Source organism: Zonotrichia leucophrys, chromosome 4 (genome assembly GCF_028769735.1).
Source record: "Zonotrichia leucophrys gambelii isolate GWCS_2022_RI chromosome 4, RI_Zleu_2.0, whole genome shotgun sequence".
NCBI classification, from domain to species: Eukaryota; Metazoa; Chordata; class Aves; order Passeriformes; family Passerellidae; genus Zonotrichia; species Zonotrichia leucophrys.
The window spans coordinates 38,808,621-38,834,951 of NC_088173.1; the positions used below are offsets into that span (position 1 = coordinate 38,808,621).

At 44.5% G+C, this 26,331-nt stretch overlaps 1 protein-coding gene across 8 annotated transcripts in view; it reads right to left on the reverse strand.

Annotated features, from left to right (window-relative positions):
- Positions 1–26,331, reverse strand: part of ZNF827 (zinc finger protein 827) — a 153,672-nt gene that overhangs the window by 87,168 nt on the left and 40,173 nt on the right. The window contains exon 1 of one of the 8 annotated variants that reach the window (XM_064711228.1): positions 14,030–14,284. The exons of the other annotated variants lie outside the window; for them this stretch is intronic. Coding sequence (XP_064567298.1) covers positions 14,030–14,072 — 43 coding nt within the window. The 5' untranslated portion in view covers positions 14,073–14,284. Of the gene's footprint in view, positions 1–14,029; positions 14,285–26,331 lie in introns of those variants that run through there. 8 annotated transcript variants of the gene reach the window in all.

The following is a 26,331-nucleotide window of genomic DNA, read 5'->3' on the forward strand; positions in this document are numbered from 1 at the left end:
GCTACGTGCTTTCTGGTAGTTCAGTCCTGGGTCACAGGAGCCTCCATACCAAAACTGAAGTAATTATGAATTCTACTGTTTCTTAGGTCACATTTTGTATCCTTTGGGTGCCAAAAAACAAACCAAAACCAAACCCCCCAAAAAACACAGGAAAACTTTGCTTTCTAATCTTCATTTAACCTGGTAACAAATAAAATTGGTGGTCTGCTATATTTTGCATACTTGTGTTCTCTGGTCTTGAGCTACATCTGTAAACTGCCTGCTCTTACTGAGTGCTCTTACTCATCAGCCAACAATTCATCTTCATTAAGGCCTGCCCCTGACCTGCCACCTCCCCAGACCTGGGTGCAGTGACAGCTGTCTCAACTCTTTACTGTGACAAAATGCATCTTCATTGCCTCAAATGCACTGCAAACTTCAGCACTCACAACCCCAACAGTAAAAAGAGGAGGCACGGGAATTCTCAAATGTTCCTCGCAATTTCCAGCAGCCAAGAACAAAGTGATGCATTTGTGCTACAGATTATTGCACTGCTGATTAACCATCAATAGCTGTGACCCATTCTAGTGTGGCCTGTCATCTAAAACTGACAGGGTCACCACAGCAATATGATTTTTGTCACCCTTACAGGTGCAAAGGAAGAAGAGGAGAAGTTGCAAGCATCAATGCAGCTGGAAAAAGAAGTCAAAAAAGTGTTCAAACATATCACTTTCTTGCATACAGACAATTTACAATGAAAATAAATAATTCCCTGATCACAACTGCAACTTAGCATCATGGCCTGGGAATGGCCATAAGTTTAAAAAAGTTCTCAAGTTACCTGAAAGCCTAAAATTGATCTAAAATCTGCACAAAAAAACCCTGTAAATCACCTATGTTCTGAGCTGTGCATAGCAATTCCCAACTCTCCTAGGAGACAAGCCATTGACCAAAAGGCTAATTGAGGCACCAAAACCAGGCTGGCTGATTACCTGCTCCTTCACCCATTCATTCCAAGGAGTTGCCCTCATGTGTTGTACACACCATGTAGGATCGTGCCCTTAAGCAATCCAGAGTAAATTTACCATAGCCATCACCATGTCTCAGAAAAAATTGTCTGCTAAGGTTGATAAATCAGTCAATTACCTGCTTCCTTGGCTTTTATTCCTGTGTAAATGTTTTCAACCTGACATTAGCAATACCTATAAGAAGATGACCCACACATTGCCAAAACCAACTATTTAAATTACTAGCAAATCCTTAATTACTATAAACAAGATTACAACAGGCTTGTTTAAAAAAGGTTTCTAAATACCAAAGTGATAGCTCCAGAAAATGAAGCTCCCTTGCTGTCATTATTTGAGGCTGCTGGTTCCACATTAACTCTGGCTCTGTGTAGAACCCTCAGAGCTGCCTCAGCACACCTGAACACCACAGAGCAGCTGCTGCTTCTCCATCACCACTCCTTGCCTGGCTGAGCACAAACACAGGGCAGGAGGTTCCCAATCCCTCATCTCCTCCTATGAGGTCTAAATCACCTTCCTCCCCAGGCCATGCACTCCCCTCATGTCTATAAAACAGGGAGAAATCTTGAACGTGCAGAGGAAGGTAAAGACAAACAAACACTACTGAAACACTGCAATTATTGATTTCCTCTTCAAGGCAGAGCTGCTTCAATGCCCCTGGTGGGAATCTACAGAACAGTCCAATTCTCCCAGGTGGCAGAAGAGTGTTGAAAATCTACAGGCCATGGTCCTTGCCAGCGAGCTAATTTGGGCTAAAAATGGAATGTTAAACTTATGGCAAGGTAGATGCACAGGATCTCAGGTAAAATTTCCCTTTCCATACCTCCTCTCTCACTGGCAATAGCAAGAGATTCCTAGAACAGGAGAACAGAAAATAGCTAATGCACAGATGCTGAAACCAAAAGAATGATTATAAGTATCATCCTTCTTCCTCTACACACAGAAGTTATTAAACACAACAGACTGTGCAATAGAACTGGTTTCCTGTATCTCTTTAGAGGCATAGTCAAGTTTGGAAATTGAGAGGTGACAAACTGTGACCAGGGTTTGTACAAGGACAGACTGATGTAAGCCTAGCACAGCTCTGACACTCGAGGAAAGCTCTGTTAGAAGTTTTCAGCAGTGCTGCAAAACACACAGCAGCATCCAGAACACATCAAGTCATTTAAAGAAGAATATTTTCCAACTTTTCCCCACTGACCTCTGCTCCTCTGAGGGACTACTACTCTGAGGGACTCTGTAGATGCAGAACCTCAATGGCCTAGCTCAGCTTACCCAAGAAACTACTAAGTATCTTTCCTACAGGACCTAACTAGAAAACAGGCTGTCATTTAGGCTGAAATTAATTTTTTGTTTGGTCAGATCTGCCTATGACAGCAGGTTAGCAGGTTAACTCCCTGGCTTGTACTCCTATGCACTGTACACAACCAACAAAGGTGGAGGAAACAGAATTTCCTTGTCTCTCATGCACAAGGTAATCTTTGAGAGCACTTTCTGAAGTCTTACAGCTACCACAGAAAATAGAAATTCAGGAGACATTTGTCTGAAAGAGCAATCAGAAGCCCTACAGAAGAACATGGTACTTCTGATCTGCCTTCTCCACAACTACAGTCTCTAATTTCCTAAGGCAGGCCAAAAATGTCAGGGATGATACAAATGGCAACCTTTACTTCTCTCCAATGCTTAAAGGCATGTTGTATCTTCTCTTGAACCAGTTCCAAATAACTTCTCTTTCTATTAACTTCTGAAACCACCAATAGCACTCAGGGTGTGACACTGATAAAGTACTGCTATTGCCAAAATGAAAAATGGCTATTTCTTCCTCTACTTTCCTACCTTTTCCTGACCAATCTTCTTCAGATGGCATAGAAAGCTTATCATAAATACTGACTGGCAAAGGGTGAAAAAGAGAAGAATTATCAGCAATAAAAAAAGTGATTACACCACAAGTGTTTTTGAAGAAAGAGAAAAAGAAGATAGATCTCATCAGTGCACTATTGCTATACAAGGATTAAAGCTGAAAAAAGCCATGTGTGAAGCTCTGCCCGTAGGTGTGAAGATTCTCTAAAGAAAACTTCCTGTTGAGCCACAAGTTTAAAAAAAAAAAAAACAAACCTACCCAAACAAGCACTCAAAAAGAGAGATCTGATGTCTGTATACTGTCCTGCTGAGCCTCCAAACATCCCCACAATGATCACATACCCCAACAGCTCTGTCATTGCAATCTAGAACTCCTGGACCCAAAGCTGTTTAAGGAACACAGTTACAGCTCACAGCACCAGAAAAATAGCAAGAGAAAAAAATTTTGCTTGTGAAGGGTGGTTTTAATCTCCCAGGCACAAGGTTAACCCAGGTTAACCCCTTCTGTCTGGGGAAGGCAGAAGAACACACTCTCTCTATCTGTCTCTCTATTGCTGCAGGTGTCTGGCTGGCTGCTCTTCACAGAAAGGACATACTGGAGTTTGAAAAACTGTCAAAGAACTGGTTGTGTTTGCCTATCGTGATAAGATGATATGCTGTTGTACATCCTGACTATGCCTACTTGACTTTTTTGGCTAGCTCATAATTTCCTTCTCTGAGCATGAATAAGACATCTCAATTTCCCAGCAATCCCTGTGCCATCCTGGCAAAAGCAGCTCATTCCACTAAATTCAGAAGAACAGTTACCACCACACATTCAATAATGCCAACACTTCTGTCTGATTCCCAGGTTCTCTCCTGTGACAGACGTGGGTATGTGGCAAAGGAGGAACGCAGCAGGAGCTCAGATTGTCCCTTGTGGTTTCTAACCCAGCCTCAGCCTGGAGATCAGCTTAGCAGCAGCAGCTGGAAATGGCTCTTAACAAGCAGTAAGTAGATCAGAATGCATTCCAGCTGTGGTTTCATCTCTAACCCTTCCCATCTCTGATGCACAGCCTATTCCAAGCTGCAGTGATATGAAGATGTATGAAATAATAGGATTATTCCTCTCCTAGAAACATCCCAGTGCAATAAGAATTCCCATCTGAGGGACCAATGCAACTTCCATAGCATTTGCATCACCCTAGCACTACAAGGGAGATAGGAAGAAGGCTGCAAAGATGGCCCATTCCTGATAATAGGCATTTAGTACAATTAAAAAAATAATGTTAAGGGAATTCACTGAAGTCATCTTAAATTATTCTATTTATGGAAGTCAGAAAGGTAGCAACAACAAACACTATGAACTTTCTTTCCCTTTTACTAACATGCAGAAAGAGAAAAAGCCACATTAAGCACTCCAAACATTGACTCTTGGAAAAGGACTTTTAAAACACATGAAATTGTTGCTTTAGAACACATTTATTAAAGATGTTCCAGGGATCAACAAAGTAAAAGAAACAACAAAGCCAACTAGAAATCCCTGTCATCTTAATATGCAGGTGGCAATAAGCAGAGCATGGGGAGCCTCAGATCAAGGTGCTACAGTGCCTGTAATTATCCCTACTGTGCTCACAACCCCTATCAAGGGGTCACAAAGCAAAGGGAGGAGCTCACAAACTGTGTGGATGGCAATATTCAACCACAGCAGGGGACAACAATCACAGCACCTGCTTTAACAAAAATCCCTTTTTGTTTTAACTAGTTTCTGTTTATTTTTGCTATAAGCAACTTCTCCTGCTCTATTTCTGGTAAATAATGGGCTCTTCATTTACCGTTTTACTCTGCCCCATTATTCACCCAAGGTGTTTTGTTCTCATTAACCTTCCAACTGGTTCAGAAACAAAAAGTTTAGATTTCAGATACAGAAATTATTCCCTCCTGTGCTTATCACAGGAATCTAGTTGCCTATAATTTCATCTTTTCCTCTCTCCCAAAGTCAGATTAAAACATGGCAAATTATATTCCTGAGTTTCTAATTCCTCCCACAAGGATGACATTATGGTAAGGTACCTAAGAGAAGTTTCAAGAAGTGTTTGTTTTGTCATGCTGTGTTTGCTACCAAAGACAGCTGCTTTCTCTGTCCCTGGGAGGATTGCTTGGGGTTAACAAGCAAAGCCAAATAGGAGAGGATTAGGAAGCTACTCATAGTGGTAGGAGAGCACACAGCAGCAGCAGACCACATGGAACAGGCACTGCCCACTCCCAGACACATGGTTTTACACACTACACCTCAGCTTTCAGCCTTAACTCAGGTCACATAATTAATGTGCAAGCACTCAATTAGAAGTGGACATTCCTCAAACCTTATCTTATTTTAAAGAAAGTTAGGATTCTGTGCCAAGCTCCCAGGACAAGAAACTACTACTATGGCTACTTAGGGCACAGGCACAGCAGAAATGACAGCAACATTGTTTTGACATTCTGTGTAAAATCCACCTAAAATTTCAATAAAGGGGAATAGTAGAAGTGAAGAGGAAGTTTCATGTTCATGTCCAATCCATTCCTGGCTTTTTCTGCTGAACAAACAAACAGGTGTGACAGCGGTAGTAGAATTTGATTTTACTTTTCCAAAGTGCATTTCTTGGCTGAAAACTCTGTGGGCTTTACCAAGAACTTTTATGAAGGCCAGTAAAAGCCTTCCAAGACAACAACTTTGATTCTCCTGAGTGTGTGTCCATACTAAATAACACAGTGCCATGTGGTGACATCTGAGCCAACTGGAATATACCCACAAGTAGTAGAGCTGAATTAACCTGGGCACACTGCTGTGATAACAGCTTCCTGTACACAAGGCAGCTTATTTAGAGCTTGCTTTGTTATCTCAGTGTGGCACAGCACTGTGCAGGAAGACAATATAAACAATTATGATGAAGCATATTTAAGTCTTATGGGCAATGTTCAAGTACCTCAAGGTGGGCAGAAGAGCTCCCTTCAGAGTTATTCACTGTGCAAAGAACTCCCTTTGGCAATGCAGAATTGACAAAAGGATTATGTCAGCCTTTCCTTTCCAGAACGAGGAGCAGGGTGAGAGCCTGGGGGCAGCAGAAATTGGAGCAGCTCTAGGCTGTTATGCTTACTCTGGTGCCTGAGAAGGGCTCCTCATCAGCTCAAAGTGCCAGAAACAGAGAGGTAGGTAGGAGGAAGTTCTGCTCCAAACACATAAAGAAATGGGTCCTCAGTCATTAGTTGCCAGGTCTAGATTTGGCACAGAGGTTTATAAAGGGAGAGACTCTGGCTGGGCTTCAAGACAGCACACAAGCACAGCTACACCACCAGCTGCTGTCTAAATGCACTTGTCTGCCACCCTCTCTGTTCCTTACTTTGCACTCCAGATAATGATCATCTAGTTGAGGAAGATCTGTTCGTATTTTAATTTTTGAGATGAGTAATTATTTGTCCTACTACACAAATCAAAGTGAAGTCTAGAAGCTTGCAAAGAATTTGTGTTCATTAAAGTCACACATGGAGATTTTTCATTAAGCTAAAAACACACTTAGTAAAACCAGCAGCTCTTTTAATGCATTTTTCTAAAAGTTACTTGCCCTGATACACAATGTAACAAGCACCAAGATTCAAGACATGTTCAAAATGAGAAGTTGTAACTTTAAAGCAAGTTTGTGCCAAATCTTCTCCCTTCCAGAAACTTTCAGATAAAACTTGAGACCATGCAGGAAAGAATTATCTGCACCTGCATAGAAAGCCCTGCAACAGAGGAAAACCACATCCAAGCTGCAAACCCCAGATGAGGGCCAGCAGAGCTACAAACCCTTCTTGAGGAAGGGAGCTCTTAGAGTAGGGCCATGCAGAATTCAAAGAGATAAGGACACTAGCTCAGCTTTGAATTTCTCCAAAAATGTTATTTCTACCCTAGTGAGAGCACCCCAAAGAAAAGAAAAAAACTGCAGATGTTTGGAACCTAATTTCATTTGCTGGAACTGCTGATTATACCACTCATTAAAAGACTGCTAGCACTTGGTAACCCTTTAATTTTTAATGGGATTTATTCTAAACAAATTCTAAGCAACTAAATCATCAGTCTCACATGCAACCTTCCCTCTCCTGGTCTGCTGTGCTATCAGCACTAGTCACTCTTTCCCCTCTGCTCCCAGTCCTGTTGTCTAAATACTGAAAAGAATGAGGAAAAGGACTGTTTATGCAGCCCAGTTCTTCTCTCTTCACTAAATGTTTCTCAGAAGAAAACCCCAAACATGATTTTTGTGTTGTTCCAAACTACCCTAACTCAGACTCTGTGTGAATTCTTAACCTGCAAAAATGGAACAGCCTTATCTTAGTGTTAGGCTTAACTTGGAACTCCAATACTCAGTATAATTATGCCCCTAAAAAAGAAATCCCTTGAAAGGCAGAAGAAATTTCAAGGAATAGAGCGGACTCCTAAACTATCAGGTTTAGACAGGACATTCAAACTGGACATTCAAAATATTTGGTGTCTAGACCAAGAAGGATACCAAGCAAGGAAAAGAGAAACTGTCTTTGGGAGCATAACAGTACCATAAAGGTGACTAAGTCTGCAAAAAAAAGAAAACCTGAAAGACAAGCTTTCAAGTGAGCTTATGGGTACAAGTTGCTGAATCCTTCACTGCAGTAGCCACAATGCAGTTTATAAGTGCAGCATTGAGGCTGTCTGTACCCTAGAGCATGTATCCCTTCAAATGAAGTATGGGTCTGAGGTTTTTCATTCAATTACATTTAAAAAGGAAAATCCCTGGAGAAAGGGGTATCATCCACCTTTTTGAATGTTTGGGGTTTTTTTTCTTTACCCCAAAATAAATTAATTATTATTCTTCATGCCCATATCAATACATTGCACGTATTGTTCAGAGAAAACATTTAAGGTAGAACAAAAAAAAAAGTTTTACTTTGGGGGCAAAAAGAGAGAGGAAGAAAACTCCCCCCATCCCCATGAAAACTGGATTCTATTACATACTGCTGGCTACTTTGCAGTCCAGGTATTTTGTATATTATTATTATTTTTGAAAGGCATCTGGTACTTTAGCTTCCAAACATCCTGGAGGGATTTGTATACGTAAACCCAAATGATACAAATCATGTACCATGAACAGCAAATTGGGCAACAAAAAACTAGGGAAAAAACCCAAACTGTTATTTAGAAGATATACTCTTAAAGAACTCCAGAGTCATGCTTGAAAAGCTGCAATAGTAAAAGGATTCTGGACACAAGACATATCAGCTCTCCTTAACCATCTGAACTCTTGTCTATATTATGATTTCTTTGCAATGTGAAAGGGAAAAAAAAAGTCCTCTATACAGTGCTTCATGACAAATCACATGCCTTGTGAAGCTTCATGTTAGAAACCCTTTTAACTTCCAAAAAGTCCTCTTTTGTAGGTCATGCTCTCATTATCTTGCTCTGGGATCTGGTCTGATTAAATTATAGGAAATTACTAATACTTCACTTTGAACAGCCAGCTCCTCCTGGCTCCTCTTCTTCCTTCTTTTTTTTTCTAAACTTAATTCCTCCTACTCCTGCCTTCTTACATATGAGAAAGACAACAATCACTCTGCTAGAAAGATTAAGTCATACTCATTCTTCATCCATTTTAAAAGTAAAAATGTGTTCTGTCTGCATGCTCTTATGTTTCCCATTCCACCGCTCTCCCTGCTGGTTTGCTGTTTGGCCAACTCTAAGGTTTGTGGTTTTGTTCTAAATCTTTGGCACCCCTACCCCCTCTAAAATCTCACTCATAAGATCCTAAAGACTTAATTAACTTAATGAGCACAACACTGACTCTTTGGTAGCCCAATCTATGCTCCAGAGTGATTTATCCATATTTTGTACCATCAGACAACACTAAGACATAGACTACCATTGATGTGCTTTAGACATTTATCACTGAATGATCTTGTAAAAGTGACTTAGTTCATGTAACAAGCAAACAAACAAACAAATCAGCATACAAATTTAAAGAGACAGACTTTACATGTCAGAAAGGGTCCCCATAAAGGGAGAAGGTATTTTTGACAAATCTGTGATTCTCATTAGCACAAGATGGACAAAATAAGAGAAGTGTTTTCAGATGGTGTAATGGGGTCGTTACTCAATCCACCAAAAGGCTGATGTTTATTTGAGAGGTGCATTACAGCACCACCAGCACAACCACAATGAGAGCACTGAAATTATTAACCTCATCAAGAATAATAATTTTCCCTGTGTGGATTCTCTTGTGAACTATGTGCCATATCAAGATCCCTGTAGTGGTAAGAGGTCAAAAATAGTAAGCATGTTAGAAGAATAAATAAAACATGTTAGAAGAATAAATAAAAGGTTACACTTAGACATGCCGTGTGTGCTAGAAAAGTAAAAAATTCATCTGAAAGAGAAGGATTGCTGCTCCTGGCAGAAGTATTTTGTCTTGGAGGCAACTCTTAAATACCAAACAACAGCAAAAGCACTCCTGACATTGGCAAGTCTTTTGAAAAACCCATCCAATGCATCCTGTCTTGCTATCAGAAAGTATCAGATGAAGTGTGCTGCAGAAATAAAAAATGAAGGAAGCTCTAAATCACTGTTAATTTACTTGTTTGACAGCACTTTTTTCCTGTGATGATATAATCAAGCAATAAAGACACAATATAATAAAAAATTTCACAGAGTTCAAGTGTTTTTTACTGTATAGAAACAGCTGAACACTTCAACACAGTATCTGGAACATCTAACAGTGTACCTGACCATGAAAGGAAGAAGTTACACCTGCTCATAGTCAGATATCCAACTTTTGCTATGGAAACTAATACTGGATCAATCCTGCATCTCCTCCTTTAACAAAACAACTCCAGAAGAAACTGCCACTGCAGTTTGTCCTGCATTGAAAACATTCCTCAGAAACTAGCAGCAGTTCAAACTTCTCAATGTAGCATTTAATTCTGCCTGAGACTGTAATAAATGCAAGCTTTGAATAAATGGAATTGTGGCATTCATTCGCAAATTGCACTGCTGACAAGCCTCCGAGACAGAACCAACCCCAAGGAGTATCGATTGCTGCACTTAAGGCAGCATAGTGCTCTGGATCTTAAACATTTACTCGAGTGCCTGAAGACTTCCCAAAACTTTTACTTTTCAGGCTGAGCTCTTCCGAGTCACATGAGCAGTTCAGAGGTAGCAGACTTTCAGGAATCCTCGGTAAAGAAAACAACAGCCTGAGGTAGAATGGGAAGTGAGGCAACAAGGAGAAAGACAGGGATATGTTTATATATATATTTTTAAAGATTCTTATGCTGAGTAAGTGAGAAACAAATATGTAACTGCTAAAGTAGCTGAAAGGGAAAAAAACTCCTAATGCACAAACACACAGAAATGAGCAAAATTCCTTAAAACATTCCAGTGGAAGTGAATTGACTTGCCAAGGTAGCCACATCCAAATGTAATCATAAGACACACATGTACTGGGCAAAAAAATTAAGTTATAGACTTAATTCTGCCATTGTAAATCAAGTCCAGACAGCTGCAGTATTTTGTTTGGGTATGAACAAGCCATTGTCTGTCAAGGAACACCTAAAATCCTTTCCTCATTCATTTGTATCTTAAATTAAGAAGGATGCACTTTCTTTTGTGTTTCATAGAATGTGATTGAAGACATTCTGCTGGCATCTGTGGCTAAACAGTTCTCCAAACTTGACTTTTTTGGACACAAAAACTCCACTTTACAATACATGTAAATGCTGGAGCCTCACAGGGCCCATCCATCTGACTGAACCCTGAGGTTCATCCTGCTTTGAGCAGGGGGCTAGGCCAGACAACCTCCAAAGGACCCTTCCAAACTAAATTATGTTGCAAACAACTCCAGTGACTGAAAGCTCAACCTTAACTCTGCCATTTTAAGCAGATGCCACCCAAACACATTATTATTGTATCTAATAATATCAACCCCTCTCTTCCCTCAAACACTGAGATGTCAGTATCTAGCAGCTCCCTTGGAACTGAATTAAACTCTTGCAGCAGCCTGGTACATCTCCAGCAAAGCCTTGTACAGAGCACTTCTTCACCATCACATGTTTTTTGGCGGGGCAGTCTCCTCAAGTGAAACTACCTGCAGATGTAGGTGAGGGCTGTCCAGTGGAGTCAGTGGGCAGAAGTAAAAATCAGGGTGCCAGCCAGCAGTGACAGCAATCCTCAGGTGCTCTGCAGGGTACGTAACAGTGCATGAGGGATTAATGAAGGCCTAGAGACCCTGAGAACTGGGCTTGCTACCCAAGCTGCACTAGAGCCAGCAAGGACTTGCCAAGCTAAGTTACATTTGCTCAGTAACACTGTAACATTCACAAATCATTCTGTGTATCGACATGTGACTATTTATTCACAAACAATTGCAACAGAAGCCGAAATATCCCAGGGAGGTTTGGTAAGATGCTACATCATTTAGGTGTCCTGGAGAGCGTTCATGCACCAGCAGCAACCTGTACCATGACTGGGGAGTGAACCACAGCACGGCGCCCGCAGTGGGGCAGAGCCAAGGTTGAGCACAGAGGCCGACAGCTCCTTCTGGGAGGCGCATGGAGCACTTTATATTCTTCTGCCACCATTGATACTTCAACATGAAATACACCCTCTGTCCCGCTAACAAATGTATTGCTGAAACCAGCAAGAATTAGAGAATAAAAACGTATTTTACATTGAGTACCCATTAAAGCAACGTGTTGCTTAAAAAAACCCCAAAATACAACAAAAAAATAAAACAAAAAAACCCATCCAAACCAAATCACTATTTACACCATCTGCACACTGAATTCCAAGGTATTTTCCTAATCTAAAACACTATTACTCTGACTTAACCAAAGTATTATTACTATTGTCAGATAATAGCTCTTGATCCAGGGCAATCTAGTTGCAAAAGAAATTAAAATAAATAAATACACTGAAAGGTAGCATTCGTGTGGGATGAAGGTGGGTGCGCCTTTCACACACCAGGGAAAAAGAACCCCTCCTCCCATGAACTGAACTAAAAAAATAATCCGAAAGAAGTACAAATTAGGCCGAGTATTAAAAAAAAAAAAATCAAAATAATAACACACGCCGAAGTCTATGTGCACAATGAAGGCAATTGTTCGTCGGCCCAGAAAAAGCCGTGACTTCCCCCGGCGCGGCGGTCAGGAGGTCGGGGCCGCGGGCGGCCTCAGCCGCAACCCGGAGGCGGGGGCAGCGCAGGGCCGGGCCCGGCTGAGCCGAGCCCCCGCCGCCGCGCTCGGCAGCGCCCGGCCGAGCTAAGATGGAGCCCAGGTTTGATGTCAGCCCCAGGGGCGGGCGGAGGGCAGCGCCGGGGCGGGGGCGAGGGCAAGGTCAGCCGCCAGCCCGGCGCGGCCCCGCCGCCTCCGCCCGCCCCGGGAGCCCCGCGGGGCTCCTGCCGAGCCGGGCCCGCCGCTGCCGCCCCCCGGAACGCCCCGGAGCGCCCGGGCATGGCCCCTGCCCCCGCCCGCCGCGCCGGGGCCGGGGCGCTGCAGAGGCGGGCGCTGCTCTCCCGCCGAGCCGAGCCGAGCCCGGCCACGCTCTGCGGGAGGAACCGCGGCTGCTGGCTCAGCTCCTCCGGCGAGCGGACCCCAAAGGGCTGTGCGGGGGCAAACGGCAAGAGGAAGGGAGAAGGGGAGAGAAAACCCCCAAAACCAACCTCAAACATCAACCCCCCCGAAGCAAAGCCCACCACAACTCATGCCCTTGCCTCGAGGCGGCAGGAACGGAAAAGGGGAGACAAATCCTTGGGGGGCTGCGAGCGCTTCCCCCTCGCCCCCAGGCCGCCGCCCCCCGCGCCCCCATCTGCCATGCCGGCCCGTGTGCCGGTGCGGGAAGGGCGCGGGGAGCGCTGCCCCAGCCCCTGTGCCCGCAGAGCGGAGCGGGGGCCGGGCCGCGCTCCGCCCGCAGCGGCGCCCCGCGGGCAGGGGCAGGAGCCGCCCCGGTGAACTCCCGGTGACCGAGCCCGGCTCCGGCACCGGCGGCTCAGTCCTCGCCCTGCCCCGAGCTCGGCGCGGAGGGGCTGCAGGCACGCTCCGAGCAGATGTGTCGGGGACAGACAAATGACCCCTCCATCCACCCCACGCTCTCCTTAAAGCAGTCCTGGGGCCATGCAGGGGCAGGGTATTTTTAGGTCCCTTCCCCTCCTCTCCGCCTCCCTCTCAATAGCTGCCGAGCGCTGAATACAAGGAGAGGGGGGGAGAGGGAGCGGGAGAAAAGTTAACTGTTTTGCAAAGAGGGGAGAAACAGGCAGGGAGGGGGGAGGGAGCGATCGGGAGCAGGGCAGGGTGAGCCGTGTCAGGGGATGTGTGTGTGGATGCGTGTGTGCGTGTGAGCGCAGTGGGTGCCCGCGGGCGGAGGATCGGATGCACTTTAGCCCTGTGCTCTGCTGCTCTCGTCTGGGGCAGCGCCGCCGAAGCCTGAGTCTCGCCTGGCTCGCCTGACCCTTCATTTCACTGCGGCCAGGAGGAGCCCGGAGCCCGCCGCCGCCTCCTCTCCCTGCTCTGCAGGGACCTCGCCTGCCACGGTCTGCCTCCCCGCCGCCCCCTCCCACGCCGCCGGCGGCGGCCGCGGCCCCCTCCGGGTTGGCCCCGGGGTCGGTGTGGGGTGCCCCGCCGGTCCCCTCGGCTGCCGCTGCCCGCCTACCCCCCGCTCCCGGGCCGCCCAGCCCCTCCGCAACCTTTAGCCGGGGACAGACCTCTCGGCTGGTTCCGCACAAGACGCCAGCAGCCGCTTCCCCTCTCGCCGCCCTCCCCTCCCGTGCTTAGCCCCCCTCCCCACCCCAATAAAACAGACCCCCCTCCCTCCGGCCCCAAAGAGAAACCCACACCGCCCCCCCCTCCCCCCCCCCCCTCAGCACAAATGCACAATCACGGGCGAGGGGAGGGAGAGGGAGGAAAGGGCGAGAGACGCGAAGAAAGAAGGGGGGAAAGGAGAGAGAGGAAAAATTAAAAGGGCACAAGGCTGTTCATCACCAACATGGCTGCCTTAGCTCAGACCTAAAAGAGGAATAACCCAGGCTGTGTCTTTGTCAGTTTCACCTCTGTAACCCTAAACTAATGCACGAAACGACGGAGGCGGCTGCAGAGGGGAAGGAGACGGGGAGAGGAGGAAGGAGAAAATGGCAAAAAGAGGGGGCACTTACGTGAAGAGAGGCGCTTGGGCTGCTCCTGCTTCCTCCTGGGCATTTTCCCCCTTTTTTCACATTCTCCTCCTTGGTTTAACGGGAGATCAAATAAGACCGGGAGGGGGGGGCACGGACAGGCACAAAGCCGGGGCCCCCGGGGGAGCCGCTAACCGGGGCGGGTTTTCCCTCTTCGCCGGGGGAAAGGGGGCTTGAAGCCGGTTTTCTCGGAGCCACCGCGAAGGGCTCCGTCTCCCCCTCTCTCTTTCTTTTCCTCTCCCCCCCACCCCCCACCCCCCCACCCCCCCGCAACCCGGTCGTGCACCTGGCTTGTCCCCGGTCGCAGTATCCCTCAGCGGCCGGGGATGTGTTCCCGGCGGGCGGGCGGGCGCCGGGCGCCGTGCCGGGGCGAGGGCTGGCGCGGCGGTGCCGAGGGCTGCGCCCCGCGCTCCCGCCGGCCCCTAACTAACACTAACGCCGGGATCAAAGGGCAGCGGCGGCGCTCCCGGCGCGCCCGCGGGCGGGCAGGGACACCGCACACACCCCCGCACAGCCCCGGCGGGCGGGCACACGCACGGACACACGCACAGACACACGCGCGCCCCGCTGGAGCACAGGGGACGGTGCCCCCGCTCCGCTCCCCGCGGGCTCCGGGCGCGGCGCTGCGCGGCGGCGGAGGATGCGCTGCCCCGGTCCTGCACCCGCTGCCAATCCGCTCTTTAAAAAAAAAAAAAATTACAAAAAATTAAAATTAAAAAAAAAAAAAAAGGTGTGTGTGTGAATTTGTGGGTCTTGACCATTCGCACTGTAATCCCCTCGTTTGTGGTGAGAACGAAAATAATAGCATCAACCTTTTTTTTTTTTTTTTTAAATTACGGCGTTTTGTCTTCCTGTGTTAGGAAAGCAAAATTGTGGTGGTGCACAGCTAACCCCATAGAATTTTTTGGATGGGTTCAGCTATCCCTTCGCAAAGCACAGGGGCCGAAAGGGGTTTGTGCAGCCGAACTTCGGTGTGGGAGGGAGAGGCTGCTTTACACACAACTCCCTCCAGGCCAAAACAAGCACCCAAAATAAGCCAGAAAGAAAGGTGGGCAGGTCGGTATCCTGACAACTTCTAGGGCAGGTTTTAAAAAGTGGAAAGAATACAAGCAGCATGAAAATCACAACTCCTTGAGAGTGTGTGTGTGTGTGTGTGTGTGTGTGGAGGGGGGAGGAAATCTAGATTAGGTCACCCCTAATGGTTGATTTAACTGCTACATGATACGTCTACAGTGCACACAGCAATCTGGACTTCTGAAATTTACTTTTTTTTTCCTGCTATAATGCAGGTATATGAAGCTTGATCCTGAAGCAATTCCAGTGTGCATTATGAAGCCAGGATAGCAGCTTTCATTAACTGATACATACTCTCATTACTTCACAAATCACACATCTTTCTTCAAAGACAGACATGAAGGTGGAGATAAAAAATAGAAGAGGGATTGGGTCTCACTAAAGCACAAAAGGTACTCCGTGAAAGAGAAGTGCTCTCTTTGTGACTTGCAGTCATTTGGATAAAAGTTCACACAGAGGTTGTTAATGATTTAAACTCCAAAACCTGTTACAACAATTGAAGTAAAATTATTTGAAGCATAGTTGTTTCATATAGCTCTCTCTTTGTGTAAGAAAACTTTGAACTTAGCAGAATACATAATCAAGATTGTGAGTCAGATGTTGCAAAAATAAAAATACGCATTATTCTAGCGTATGTATACCTGTTAGAATTTTTTGGCTTTTGACAACCTGACTCATCATTTTATCATACTATTTTTCATCCTAACTTCAATTTCTTAAAAATAAACAGCCGCCTAGGAAAACACAAAGCACCAAATCTGCAACCTAAATATTTTTAAACAATAAATTTAAACTCTTAATCACCTCAATTTAGAATGGTTTCACATAATCTTATACTCATTTTACAGCCACACTGAGCCTTTCAGAAGGAAAAAGAAATCTAAATAGTATTTAAAAGATTACACATGTGACAATCTCAGGTTCACTACCATGCCTGTGCAATTCTGAGTTTCAAAACCACATGTACAGGGTACACATCTACTGAAACAAAACAAATTCCTCCTGGCTTCAGGTGGTTTATAATTTCACAACACAGCTAAAATACTCCATTTTCATGGAGAGATTAATTTATTTTTAATCCAGAAGTAAAACCAAAGTGTGTAACTCTCAGTACTGGAGATTTTGGGGGTAGGGATGAGTCCAAACAGCTACCTTACACTTACTCATGACCAAGACTACTAGAGACAGAATTCTCTCAGAAGATTTAGGTCTTGTCTTTTCCCTTAGTTCTCCAGTTTATACTGGGTTTGGCGATTTCCACTGTGTTAGTAGTGACAACCAAAAATATCAGAGGCATTTTCACTGTTGCTCACAAACCTCAATTTTGACATGCCTGGGACTAGCACCAGCACTTTCTTCACTGCAGGACTTGCAATGCCAGACCTCCTCACTTATTTTTTCAATCCATTCTAATAGCAACTGTGCTGAACTAAGCCAGCTTTGTGAGCAGCGATCCTGTCAGTGCAGGAGGCCACAAAGTGGCCATTTCAGAGAGGGAGAGTGCTGCCTCTGTGCTGCTGTGATCCACCACAGCCGTGGCAGCCCTTCCCCAGGTGCTCCAGGAGAACAGGACACAGGAAATACTGTGCTCTTCACCACCACTCTTTCCACCCTCTAGTCCTCATGCCTTTCTGGCATAAATTAATGTTGACATTGTCAGCATTAATTTACAATGTGCCGTGTGGGCTTTTTTTCCCCTCCATCATTTGAAACCCCCTTTAGGGGAGTTGAGGTGGCTGCAGCAAAAAGGCACCACGGGAACAGAGCTCTCTGAAGGGGCCATGGGGACTGGCACACAGCAGAGCAGCATTAAATCTCTCTGAGGGTGACCTTGGCTTCCATAGACATCCTAACAGTTTTCCTAGGAGTTTAGTGGGCCAAGCCTTAAGAGTGTTCTGCAGTGGAAGAAATCCCAATGCTTGAATGAATTATCAGGGAGAAACTTTATATACTCTAGCTTTGAAGAGTTTCTAGCCCCACACCTGGAAATACTCATTCAGGTAACAAACTTGGTTTTTCAACTCTATCCTGGCTAAGTGTATTACTCCAGGTCTTGTCCTGGTCAACAGATAGTATCCAGCCTTCCCATGGGAACCATAGGAACATCACTTCCCACTATTTTACACATTGATTTAAGGAAGGTGACCAAGGACAAAATGCCACTTTAAAAATAATCCCCAATAATGTATTTGGTGGTATAGCACAAAAAGAAAAAATTAAGTCAGCTGACCACACTTTTGAACATTTTTAGTCCAAACACAAGAAAATAGTTGCAAGTCTTCCACAGATAACATAATATAAATAATGCATTGCTTCTGCAGGTCCTGCTATTAATAAGTAATGATTGTATGGCACCTTCCAAACACCAAACCTAGTTACACATATGAATTAAGTTCAGCTCCAGAAACCACTTTCAAACAAAGTAAATATTTTCTTCACTTACACATGAGAAAAATGAAATAAATTGAGTAAATAAAGTTTTAAACAGTAATAAATGATGTAACATTCCTAAAACCTTTGCAGCATATCTAGCATCCAAACTGTCTTTATGCAACGTACCAAATCCTTGAAAATATTGCTAAACAGAAACTTAAAAATTAGCGGGCATCCTTGTTTTATTTTTTGAGACTTTAAAGAATTCTGCTCCCAGGGTCAGATTTTTTAAAAGAAGTGCACTGAGGGGAAAAATGAGACCATTTTAACCAGTTTCTGGGCCCTCTCAAACCAAACTATGGCCACCTCTGCTTTAAGTATCACCTACCAAAAAGGAGGCCAGGTCAGTTCTGTGTGTCCCTGAGCATGCAGCGGAGAGTTATTCAGGCTCTTTTTAAAGTTACTCCTATATTTGGATTAATTTTCTGTTGAGCATAGGCAAATACCTTCTACAGCCTCTGTATCTTCAACATGTACAACAAGGCCCACTAGTTTTAATTGAAATTACCATCTCTCTCACATATGTTGGCCATTACCCTTAACAGCATAAACTCCTCTGGTTTTAATTTATGCCAATATTTCCTTGCTCAGCAGTAACTACAAATCAGTCCTTCAAACACCATTTGATTACAAACTTCTCTTTGCTCTTAAGCACTTGAAAGGCAACAAAAGGGCTGAACAAGCCCATAGGACAACAGCTCATGGATACCATCATCCATGCTTGCAATTGCTCTGTAAATAAATAACATTAAGCAACAGGTTTGTAAGAATAATTAAAAATGACAAGTTAGTGACTGGCAAGGCCACCAACCAACCCCACAAAGGCCAATGAGCAATGATCAGAAGCCATTGCTGTCTGATGAGTATCATCCTAGGATAGATAACAAACAATTACCGAGTGGGAGATGCACTCACATAACCAGCAGATCCTAAATGACACACAGGCTTCAGCTTTTTTAAAAAGATTACCAAATTCTCCTTCCACAAAGTTTTTAACCTCTTCTTTCTTAAAATGAAAGGCCCACAGCCACTTCAAGGCAAGAACTCTTGCAGAGAGTATATTGAATCACAAATGTTCTTAAAGACCAAGAATTCCACTAGAGAATTCCACTAGTCTCAAAGCCTCCAAATGGAGAGGCATCAAAGAGGAAGAGTGAAATATGACCTGTGCCTCTTTGCTAAAACACAACCAGCTTTCTCAGAATCTTGTGTGAATCCTGGCAAACTAACTAGCCATCATCACTTTATAACAAACTTTAGCACAAGATGCTTTTAGTTGAGCTGCAAATTCAACACATTAAAACTTCTTCAGAAAAACCATGGTGTTCATAGTTTTCAGCTGCTAGAACAGCACACTACCTAGGAAAGATGATATAGCTTCTAATTTGTATTTTTTTAAAAAATCAACACTGGCTGGTGTTGATTTTTAAGGCTGGTGGCCTTAAACCCAAGCTGACATAAAATTCTAGATTTCACAGGCCAGAAATACACTGTCTATAGGCCTGAAGAAGGACCACATATTAGTGTCCACATGATTTTGTTGCTACTTAAATACTATAGGATGCTCCTTCAGCATTACCAAAGAGTTTCATTATTCTTATTTTACCATAACTGCAGTTGGCTTTTCAATTTCATAATTCCATAACTTATGTATAATATCATCCTATTGCATATAATTATATATATCACCCCTTCACATCCCTTTACTGTAAGCCTATTTTGCAAAAAACAAAAAACCCCAAACCAACCACTCACCTGACCCTAGGACTATTGGAGTTAGGCCTGCAGATACTTGAAATGCAGAATTTCTCCCCCAAGTCTGAGTGAGAAACCTCTTACCCAGTACAGATTAAATATAGAAAAAATAAATTAATATTTTACAACATGAAATACTAAGCAATTTCTGAACTGATGAAAAGAATTTGTTTAGTCAACTGAGGACTGGAACACTTAGCTCAGGGCTACTGCAGTTACAAATGTGGAAATAAAAAAAGATAATTATCTGCTGCAATCCTGATCTTTTAGCATAATTTTATATTCTACATTTAAGTGCATTGAAATCAATAACTTTACCCCATCCTAAGAATTGTCTAAGGTAAATCAGAGTAAGACCCAGAGAACTCCCTCTCTCATTTTGCTTCTGCTTAATAGTTTGCTAGTCACTGGTTAACTGAAGATTTAGGCACAGCTCTATTAGCAAACACCAGCCATGGTTTAAGGCATTACCTCCTCCTGGAAAAAACACCCCCCAGACTGGCCAAACAGAATGCATTCATCCTCCTGTCTGCTTCAGTGAGAAGTCTTGCAGCTTCGTTAAGTAGCAAGGCAGCAGCACTTTAAGCCACAGCTGTTTGCTAAATGGAAGTGTGTCCAAGTTTTTAAACACCTTGTTACATTTACGTTGAAAGGCAGAGCCTCTGCTGCACCAGCAAGGTGGCAAATTCCTCAGGGAAATCAATTCTGGTTTCTCAATTAACTAGCTAGTTTTCTATTGTTAAAACACCAGAATAACAGCGAGACTGCGCTGGACCATGAGAGCTGACAAGGCCCCAAGGAGCTCAGCTGCCATCCAGGACTGTGCATTCCCATCTCCCTCTGACACAGGGGCCGGAAGGCAGGCACAGAGGGGCATGGCAGTGGCACTGATGCCAGCCTGATGAGTATTCCTCTTTGGAATACCTAAAGAAGGGTGAGATAGAAGGGCACTTGGGAGACAATAAAATACAGTAGTGCTGAGACTTTATGTTCCCAAGGGAAAGAAACCCAGTGGGATAAGGGAGGGAAGGACCATGCAAAGATCAAGCTTCTAGCAGAGTTCCTCTGCCTGGTGTGATGAATTCACAGGGAATTCAGCTATGCTTCACCATGCTTCATGTTCTCAGTGATCAGCCATCACCTACTGGCAGGCAGAAGGGTTTGGGCTGCAAGTCAGCCTGCTGAGCATGAAGGCATGCAGCCTGGAGGAAATCTCTCCTTGCACTGGCACTTCCCCATCGGGCTGTACAACACACAGGAAAAGGTTATTTGTCTTTTGAGATACTAGAAATACAGACTGGCTTCCTCAATCCCTGCTAACACTGATGGAAATACTGTTTCTAGTCCCTACTTTTCAGCAGGTCTAAGGCCACTCATCCTCTTTCAAGTCTTTAGTTTACAGTAAGATGCAAATTATTTGTCCAAAAGAAATAGACTAATAATAGTGAAAAACCCCATAGAGAAGCACTAAACTTCATGAGTAGGAAAAAAGGAGATAGTAGTAATACCTGGAGAGAAGCAGCTTTCATTTCCATACCAAAAAAGCTGAGGATTGCATCCTCAACAAGTTTGCAAATGATTTAAAATTGGAATGAGTGGCTGATAACACCAGATGGTTGTGTCACCTTTCAGAAACACTGCCTCAACAGAAGTGGGCAGAGAAATGTCCTGAAGTTCAAAAGGGGAAATGCAAAGTAACAAGGAACAGTCCTGGGCACCAGCATATCCTAGGCATCTACCAGCTGAAAAGCAGCTTTTCCAAGAAGGACCTTGGGATCCTGGTAACAAGAAGGCAACACAAGCCAAAAATACACCTTTGTAGCCAAGAAGGCCACCAGGAGGAAGACAGCTGTCAGCAGGTGAAGGGAAGCTATCCTGAATCTATGCTCAGTGCTGGTGAGGCTGCCTCTGGAATGCTGCATCTCATTCAGGGCTTCCTGGCACAAGAAAGACCTGGACTTACTGGAGAGAGTCCAGTACAAGGCCACAAAGATGGTTAAGGGACTGGAGCACACACTGCATGAGGAGAGGCTGAAAAACTGATGCTGTTTGGCCTGGAGAAGGGAAGGCTCAGAGGCACCTCATCCATCTGTACAAATGCCTGATGGGTGGGAAGGAGCTTGAGGAAGTCAGACACTTCTCAGCAGTGTCCATGGATGGAAAAAAGGTAAGGGGCACAACATGGAGAAAGACCAACCAAAACCAGAGCAACACCCCAAAACCAAACCAAACAACACAATACTAGTTTGTACCATCTGAACGCAAGAACACAATTTTTATTTTTTTTACCATTAGAAGAGTCAAACAGTGGCACAGGTTGACCAGGGAGGTTGCCTGAACAACTTAGCTTACCTGTTTGAGCACTGAGGCTGGACTAGATGATCTCAAAAGGACTCTCCCAATCTAAGAGAAAGTGTTGTAATATAAGCATTGACTGTTTCCTAAACATACTATTCATGTCTGGTTTTATGGGAGTAGTTTACCAAACACAAATATTCCACCAGGCTTTATTAGCTGCTAGGACTCTTCACCAAAAATACCCTTATGATATTCAGAACTCTTTAATGTCCAAATACATATTCTTAGAATTACTACTGCTTTGTGAGCTACTTAATAGAAAACATTAATTAATCATTCCAAACTCATGGTTGGTGTTTTACTTCCTCACTCTTCTTCTCTCAGTATCCTGATTATACAAACTAAATGAACTTGAAACTGCAGAGCAGGTAGAAGGCTGACTGTATTTTTAATCCCTCTAAAATGCAAGCATTGGAAGTTGGCTGCCTTTTTTCTTAGACATTTGCAAAGCATCATTACCTCCACCTTTCAGCTGGGGACATGCTCTCCTGCCTGTGGTAGTTCACCAACAAAGCTAGATAAAGAATTTTAAGGCTGCTGTTGCCAGCAAACCATTATCATCAACACATCCCTGACATGTAGGTGCTGTGGGCACAGGATTTAATTGCTTTTCTCACTAACCTGCAGCCATACTTCCTTAGTGCTATTTTCTCCTTTCACCAGTAAGCACACAAATTTCCTCATATACCTTGGCTGCTTGCACTGAAAGTGCCCAGGTAACAGAAGTAAAATGCATGAGGTACTCATATAATTTGACTTCTTATTACTCTTGCTCTCATTTAGGTTTTGGGAGGGACAGAGACACTGCTGTGCACTGAGAATCACCGGGGGATTTCAGCAGTGTCACCCAAGACCTAAGGGGCTTGATGCTGCACGGAGGTGGTGGTGGCTCTGGGTAGAGAGTGGCGTGCTCCTGCCTGCAGATGGAGTCGCGGTCCCAGGGATCACGCTCTCACGCACTTCTTTTCCCCCAACTCCAGCAACAAACAATTGAAGGAGTTGTGGGGCAGGGGGGTTGCTCCTTTGCATGCTTCCCTCCTCAAAAAGCAGCTGTGTGAATGAAGAATTGAGGGTCTGAAAATGGAAGAATAGACAGATTCACTCAAATACGTTCTAGTCTCTCTCTTTGTACATTTCTCCCTACTGAAAAAAAATTCCACATTTTTTGTATTAAAGAAGAAAGAGAGGAAGAAAGAAGACAAAGTGTTCTTAAAGGGAGGAATACTTTTTCCATATTTCCTACATGGAGGGTTTTGCATGAGCCAGAGTCACTGAAGCAGGTGGAAACCTGAAGTATTCCCTACCTAGCTAGAGAGGGTGTGGATCTCCCACTTAGTCTTGCAAAGGTCATCAAATAGAGGATAAAAGGGAAAAATCAAGGTGACTTTTAGAGAAGAGATCCAGCAAGGCCATAGACTTGTGTAAGATTCAAGATGTTATTGTTGGGTTTTCTTGCAAATCTTTATTGAAGTTTGGAGGTTTTATTCATTCTAATATATTGAATGGCAGCTTATAAGAACATGAGTAAGCCTTCTTGATTTCAATAACCATTAAGTTAGGTGGCCTCTCCCCCAGTGTGCCAAGAACAGTGTCAATCAGAAACAAAACATTTTGGTTGTCTTATGGACCCTACAGGAGCTTTATCATTTCAGCTCAGAAGGAAGACACTTTCATTTACATGGGGGAAAAAGTAAAATCAGGGGCCTTAAAATCATCTGAGTTGGAAAGCAATTGGGAAGTGGGCCAAGAAGATACTCAAGAGCAGGTTTCCAAGGGAAAACAGCATTGGAGAGGATACCACAATGGAGCCAAGATTAGGGAGAAACAGTGTGGAACATCTTTCTGGACTTCTAGTGTAAAAAAAAGAAAAAGTCTGCACAGTGGAGTAGAGAAACTCTCCTATTCAGGGTTTGTCAGGCTTCTGTGATTCATACCAGCCTCCAGTCCCCACAGCTGTGATACCATGTCAGACATAATTACTTCTGCTGTCCAGCTGGGTATGCTAATCAAGGAAGCTGGGTCAAGTCTGACACCACACCTACTTCTCTCTCTTCCATAGCATTTCACCAACTTATTAAAAATGTTGAGAACTCATAACACTCTTCATTGGAGAGTATAAAAATGTGAAGACTGTCATTCTTCATTGCTGACATGGTTGGAGACCTTCACAACACATGGGCTTTTACCAAAGGCCCTGGTTTTTATGCACTCAGTGCCTCTGAGTTAGCATAAAGTAATTGAATCCAACAAGTTACTGGGAGCTAGATGCTCCAGGTTCCAAAATAGGAAACAAAAAAACCCCCACAAAACTAAAACATCACCCAAGCCCCACCCAAATGAAGCTAAAAAAGATGAAGATATTTTAGGTTTTAAGGAAAGTCTGAAGAATTCCAGCTTGACAGTTCAAATGTTTTAGCTGGCTGAAATTGTCACGCCATCATGCAATAAGAGAGAATATCTAATTTATACACATTTTAAGTTTAGGGTCCCTCTCTCTTCCCCAAGTTACCTCTGAACTATTGCCTCATCCAGTTCTTTACATCTCCCTGTTTCTTCTATTTTATCTTTACAACTGAGGTACATCCATCCCCAGAATATTCTTCTAACCTACCTGAATATCTAAGCTTTATATTCTTCCTCTGATTGACCATCCTATCTAATTCAAAGCCTCTAGCTTAATTTGTTACTAAAACTCAATCATCCTTACCAAAATCTTTCCCACCTTCAAACTGCCAGGCCTTCAGCAACTTCCTGCAGTATGAAGACTTTTCTGACCAGTGTCTTTCAAAACAGGCTGACTGTCCTTTCCAAACTGTCCTTCTCTGGCAAATTGCTCCTCTCCAGGCCCTGTTAAAGCCTCCTTATTACCTCGGTGACACTGTCTACAGCAAGGCTTCCCATACTACTTAGTGTCATATTCTTTGTAACTGCTCCCTGTAAAACTGAGCCTTGGATTTTTACTGTAAAGCCTTCTCAGAGACAAAATACTAACACATGATTTTGCCATAGCATTAGGAAAGAAAAAAATATATTAAAGAAACTTCTAGAGCCTTTAGAGTTCTGTATTAAGGGACTGCACCGGCTCAGACTCCAGGCTGAGGCACCAGTGCCAGCATGCACTTGGAAGGAAGGTACTTCTTTCATGGCTCACATCTCAAAGCCAGGCAACTTTTCAGGCCTTGCTCCCCAGCACTTTAAGACAGGACCTCTACTCAAAATCCTGTTCCCAAAAGGGAGAAAGTCTGCTGAGGGAAAAGCCTGTGCCAATACACAGAGGATGGCAAAGTCACCAGGGCAGAAAGGTTAGGTTACAGGCCAGTACTTGTTTCCTAGAGATAAGGTTAACAGTACTGAAGATAAAAGTGACTTATTTATGGGTGCAGGAATAAAAAATCCTGCACGAATTAAGTGACTTTTGCATCTCCCTAAGCAAGGACATGCTTGCCATTCCATTGGGCCAAGACACCGATGGAATGGCAAGCTAGTGGCCTGCTGAAACCTCTGTGATGAGCCTGAGTAGGAGAAGACAGGGCACCCAGAGCAGTGCCGCCCTCCCAAGGCGCTCCCCCGGCTCCACAGATCCTTTTCCTGAGGTTTAGGAGGAGCTCCCGTCTTTGCCGTGCAGAGCAGGGGGGTACCCGTCCCTCCCCGCGGGCAGCGGCGCTCCAGGGGCTCCCGGAGCGCATCCCCAGCCCGGCCCTGCGAGCTGCCCTGGGCGGGCACCGGGCCCCTCTGCATCGGGACGGGGATGGAGGAAGGGGCTGAGACCACCTAGCTGCCACACACAACACGCAGTGAATTTAAGGATGTGTTTGCCCTGCTCTGTTGCCATATTGGAGTCTACTGAGATGATTCCGGTTTTAACTGAAGCTTTCCTTGCTTCTGTCCTAATCGCTGATTCTTACAGGCTCCTAGCATGCTTTGGATGGAGCCACACCGTGGCTCCTAGCATGCTTTGGATGGAGCCACACCGTGGCTCCTAGCATGCTTTGGATGGAGCCACACCGTGGCTCCTAGCATGCTTTGGACGGAGCCACACCATGGCTCCTAGCGTGCTTTGGACGGAGCCACTCTGTGGCTCCTAGCGTGCTTTGGACGGAGCCTCCCTCAGCTCAAAGGAAATGCTTTGTTTCCTTTGTGTTTAGAAGTACCATAAAAAAACTGCCCCCAAACCTGCCAAGTCCCCCAGAAACATGCACAGCAGTCTGTGGCACTACTGTTTCTACTCCTCAAGGTTAAATATGCCAAATCACTAAAAATTAGATGATTAAAGCAAAATTTCAGGCAGGCCTTCAGTTACCACATAGCAACGCCAGCTTTTGAGTAAACTAACAAGAGAATTAGTTGGGGGAAAAACAAAAAAAAACCAACAAGCCAGAAGATTTCATCAATGCCACTTCACAACTAACCAAGTTGGTTGGATGTGTATTTGCATGGCTCAATTTGTGCTTGAGCACTGGCCCAAAGGTATTATGTTCTGCAGCCAACTTTTCCCTTTTGCTTAATTAGAACGACAACGTGTACAGCAATGTTTTAAAGAAAATTACACAGTGGAACAGCACATCCACCTGCACTTCTAAAGTCTCTCCACATACTCTGCTAGATCATTGGTAAGCCAAAGCTGCTGTCTGTCCCTTGACAGCTCCCCATTTCAGAAGCTTCCC